Source organism: Populus nigra, chromosome 18 (assembly GCF_951802175.1).
Source record: "Populus nigra chromosome 18, ddPopNigr1.1, whole genome shotgun sequence".
Classification (NCBI taxonomy): Eukaryota; Viridiplantae; Streptophyta; class Magnoliopsida; order Malpighiales; family Salicaceae; genus Populus; species Populus nigra.
The window spans coordinates 13,966,246-13,971,209 of record NC_084869.1 but is presented as its reverse complement, the minus strand read 5'-3'; the positions used below and the strand labels follow the sequence as shown (position 1 = coordinate 13,971,209).

The 4,964-nt window shown below is 40.1% G+C and overlaps 1 protein-coding gene across 1 annotated transcript; it reads left to right on the top strand.

Annotated features, from left to right (window-relative positions):
• Positions 1 to 432: 432 nt before the first annotated feature.
• LOC133678506 (uncharacterized) lies at positions 433 to 3,699 on the top strand. Its single transcript, XM_062100820.1, has 2 exons — positions 433 to 808; positions 1,733 to 3,699. Exons 1-2 carry the CDS (start codon positions 707 to 709, stop codon positions 3,188 to 3,190), a joined length of 1,560 nt encoding a protein of 519 aa, XP_061956804.1. The 5' UTR covers positions 433 to 706; the 3' UTR covers positions 3,191 to 3,699.
• The last annotated feature ends 1,265 nt before the right edge of the window (positions 3,700 to 4,964 follow it).

The window sequence follows — 4,964 nt, the reverse complement described above, 5'->3', positions numbered from 1 at the left end:
TGCAGCAATAATATAATAGAATGATAGCGATGATGTATCATGGCGATGAAAAAGCATTGATGATAGATATACTAATTAATGGAGTATTAATATGGATGATAAAATATTGCTGAAAGGGTCATTATAAGCAAATTATTATTATTTTATAAAACCTTAAAAGATAAGAATATTTCTTCATGAATAAATTAAATTTTAAAATTGACTATAAAATAGCTAATTATTTCACCGCCACCATTGCTTCATGATAACGCGTTATTATCATCTTGCTCTCATAATCGTATTTTTTAATAATTATTTATCGAACATGGTAAGAACAATTCTATAAATATCTACATGTAAAATATTTTTTATCATTAAGAATGTTATTCCCTCTTAATAGTTAAAATAGTATTTATTTATTTAAGGGAAAAAAGGAAAAGAGTTAATGGGATTAAAAACAACAAACAAGAGGATAAGAACCGTAGAGAAGAGAGAGTGTGCATGTTTTTGGTTTTCATGATCTGAAAAAACAGAACACAACTCAACACTTCTCTTCTGTTCTGTTCTGCTGTCTTGTTTTTTTTTTTAAAAAAAAAAACAAAAATCTCTTCTTTTTTCACTTCTTTTATCTAAGAAAACAGCAGCCCTCTTTGGTTCTGGTATGAATTTAATTCCCTGCATGTGTTTTAAGGGTGGTGATGTTTGCTGCTGTTGTTGTTAATCAAAGATGAGAAGTGTCAATAATAGCAGCATCGAAACCGTTAACGCCGCTGCTACCGCCATCGTCTCCGCCGAGTCTCGTGTCCAGCCATCCTCTTCTTCTGTTCATGTACAGCTCTTCTTTTTCTTTCTCTCTCTCGATCTGTCTGTGTGTGTTTGGTTAGGAAATGAAACTGATTTCTGAGGTTTTGTTTGGGCTCTATTCGTCTAACTGTTATGTATTTTTTTTCTTTGTTTGATAGAAAATTTTGATCTTGTTCTGAGGAACAAAATAACTCCTCCTTATCCTTGGACTGCGCTTTTTAGCTGAGGAACAGTACAGTTCCGGGGAGATGAAAAGATTGGATCTTTTTTAGACTCCTTTGATGTTCAAGTAATTGAGATTTTAGCTTTTAATTTTTCTGGGTCCTGAAAAGTTGCAATCATATAATTGAATTGGATGGACTTTTTCACTTGCTTATGAGCTTCTTCTTCTTCTTCTTTTCTTCTTTTTTTCCATGATGGAAAGTTAAATCTAAGACTAAGAAGATAAGACACATGAGATGCTTGGCTTTAGATGATGTTCAATAGCTCCTTTTCTTTTTCCATGATTATTTATTTTCTTGCTGCAAATTGAGGGATTGGAAGAGACAACAAAAAAGATTCAAAACTTTTATGTTATTAGAATTCAGATCTTAGAACCCCTTGGAAAATAATATGATTCTGTGAAATACTTTATGAGAGTTTGGATTTATCCATTCTACCATTTAGGACTTGCTGTCAAACCCACCTTCTTTGACTGTCTTTTTTTCTAGATGAATTCAGATCTATGCTAGGAAAGCAGCAGTCCTGGCTCTCTCTTTCCATGGATTTCTCCAAGTTTCAAAATATGATTTGCGTGGTATTGGTCATAAGAAAAATACCGTGTCTGTCTCGCTTTGATGCCTTTTGCTTTGCGATCAATAATGTATTTTATGCAATATTACGCAGGAAATATAAGATTTAATTTGATTCTTCTGGAACCAGTCATTTACAATCTCTTTTCCTTCAACAGAAAAGAAGGTGGGGAGGCTGCTGGAGTCTCTACTGGTGTTTTGGTTCTCACGGTTCTCACAAGAATAGCAAGCGAATTGGTCATGCTGTCCTTGTTCCTGAACCAGAAGTACCAGGAGCAGTATCCTCTTCAACTGAAAATCAGACTCAGTCAACTCCCATTCTGCTGCCCTTTATTGCTCCTCCCTCTTCTCCTGCTTCTTTCCTCCAGTCTGATCCCCCTTCCTCCACTCAATCACCAGCAGGATTGCTCTCTCTCACGTCCCTCTCGGCGAATGCTTATTCCCCACGCGGACCTGCGTCCATTTTTGCCATAGGCCCTTATGCACATGAAACCCAGCTAGTCACACCACCTGTGTTTTCTGCTTTCACCACTGAGCCATCCACTGCTCCATTCACTCCCCCTCCGGAATCTGTTCAACTTACTACACCTTCATCTCCTGAAGTGCCATTTGCTCAACTCTTGACGTCCTCTCTGGAACGTGCTCGAAGAAATAGTGGCCCCAATCAAAAGTTTTCGTTATCTCACTATGAATTTCAGTCATATCATCTGTACCCAGGAAGCCCAGGTGGTCAAATCATCTCACCAGGATCAGCAATCTCGAATTCAGGTACCTCTTCTCCGTTCCCCGATAGACATCCTATGCTTGAGTTCCGAATGGGTGAGGCTCCCAAGCTCCTGGGCTTCGAACATTTTAGTACTCGTAAATGGGGTTCAAGATTGGGTTCTGGATCTTTGACACCGGATGGTTTGGGGCTAGGTTCGAGGCTTGGTTCCGGTACGGCGACTCCAGATGGCATGGGATTATCCAGGCTCGGTTCCGGTACGGTGACCCCAGATGGCATGGGGCTATCGAGGCTCTGTTCTGGAACTGCCACTCCAGATGGTGCCGGCCTGCGTTCAAGGCTTGGCTCAGGAACTTTGACCCCTGATTGCTTCGTGCCTGCCTCGCAAATTGGTTTCCTTTTGGAGAACCAAATTTCTGAGGTTACATCACTTACCAACTCAGAAAATGGATCAAAAACCGAAGAAAATGTGGTTCACCACAGAGTCTCCTTTGAGTTGAGTGGTGAAGAGGTTGCGCGCTGTCTTGAAATTAAGTCAGTGGCATCCACTAGAACTTTCCCAGAGTATCCACAGGACACCATGCCCGAAGACCCAGTGAGAGGTGATAGGTTAGCAATGAATGGTGAACGTTGCTTACAAAACGGGGAAGCTTCCAGTGAAATGCCTGAGAAAAATTCAGAAGAAACAGAAGAGGATCACGTCTATAGAAAGCATCGATCCATCACTCTTGGGTCAATAAAAGAGTTTAACTTTGATAACTCTAAAGGAGAAGTCTCTGATAAGCCTGCTATCAGCTCTGAGTGGTGGGCAAATGAAACGATTGCTGGGAAGGAAGCTAGACCTGCCAACAGCTGGACTTTCTTTCCTCTGCTACAGCCAGAGGTCAGCTGACATTACAGTCATGAAAAAAAGACCTCTCTTCCATATTTGGATAGTGAAGCAAATATGTTGTATTGAAAGCTAGCCTGTGAGATGCAAGGCCAAAGCCAGCACTGTTTTGGAAACTCTGATTACCATAGTCTGCAATCACATGATTGAAGGATAGATTTCACAGTACTATTTTCTCAAGTGACCAAAAGCACAAATTCTTAAGAGGAAGTAGTTTGTAGGGATCCTTGGTGTGGGCACTGATAGATCATTCTTTTTTTATCTTTTCCTTATTTTAGTTACACAAAAATAGCATTTGCATATAGGTATTGTACTCTGGATATTTATTTTCTTTCCTTTTTCCTTTTCATGTGTAATAACAAGAATTCGGTTTCCTTCGACAGGTGCCCTCACTATAGTGATTCAGTGTCTCTGTGGCTGTATATGCCCCTCCTCTTCTTGTTTCTGCAGGTTCACTCGTTATAGAATCCTGATGAATTGATTATATATATTAGAAAGATAAGTTTGATATTGATCTATCTACATTTTTAGGTCTCTGTGATAGGGATTCAGTCTCTGTGGCTGTATATGCCCTGTATCCTTGGCTTACATTGCATTACATCTTTAGGTCTTCTCGTACTGTTGGGTTTGGTGCAGAAGGGTCAACCTTTGTACATGGAATCACAGAGGAATTTGGTGTACATGCTCTGTTTAGATATGTCACCACTGTGTTTCAAAATGTTGTGTACAAGTTAGCTATAGCTTGCCTGGAATACGGATTTTAGATACTGTGACAGAAATCCCATGCCAAGAATAGCCCTGGGAGTTAGAGAGTTACAGTGGTGTAGTAAGAATCACTGTTGGTGGGGTACTGCATTGAATTTCTGCTGCTGGGAAGACAGGAAAAGCGTGGTGGTTAATAAATGGCGATGTGTTGAATGAAGAGAGGGGGTGGGGGTATCTGTGGTGGTGCGCCGTAGGGCACAGAGGAAATAGGAATACAGTGTGGGATACTAAGATTATCAATACAGTAGGGGGTATTGTCATGGTCATATATGGCTGATGCCATGCCAGCACTAGGTATGCTGGCTGGCCATTGCCTCTATTGGCAACAGAGGGAGGATAAGGCAGTCTGGCAGGCAAATAATTTTGTTAGGCAACGGCCAAGTGTCATGTCTCTGTCCCACCTACCTATCCTAACAAATGAACCGACAGAAAAGAGAGGAACAGGCTGTCCTGTGAGACCAGCAAAACTGACTGGCTTCTTCTTCTTCCTTCACAAACCTGTTACTATTTAGCTTTAGATGATGGGTGATGAAAGTTATTTTATAGATAGATCCTTCTCACGTTGGAAATCAGTGGCCTAGGAACAGGGAGTGAATCTGGGTGCTAATTAGATGTTGTTATTACCTGTAGTTTTAGGCAGGCAACTAAGAAATCATGTCAAGGCGAGGCGAAGAGAATTTCATGTGATTATGCATGGTTGTCTCTTGGCATGCCTCTGCTTTGCTTCCAGCGTTCATTCCCTTTTGTCTTTTGTATAGAAATATAGCAGCCAAAACTCGTCGTGATTCTCCTCTGCATTTTCAAACCAAAATTTGATTCCTTTTTTCATTTTCTATAACGAAGCCCTTCTTGTTGTGGTCATTGGGCTATTAGTGGCATTGAAGTCCCACAGCCCATTGGGGATGGTATGTCTATATCATGCTTGAGAAGTCATCGATCAGGCTATCTATAACAACAATATATATATAGAATTTGTTTGTTTGCTAAAAAGTATTTTTTTAAAAAAATAAAT

What these genes read in the sequence shown, in the direction of transcription:
- LOC133678506 (XM_062100820.1), top strand. Translation starts at nt 707, where the DNA reads ATGAGAAGTGTCAATAATAGCAGCATCGAAACCGTTAACGCCGCTGCT. An exon ending in CATCCTCTTCTTCTGTTCAT is followed by an intron (nt 809 to 1,732) that starts GTACAGCTCTTC and finishes TTCCTTCAACAG; the next exon opens with AAAAGAAGGTGGGGAGGCTG.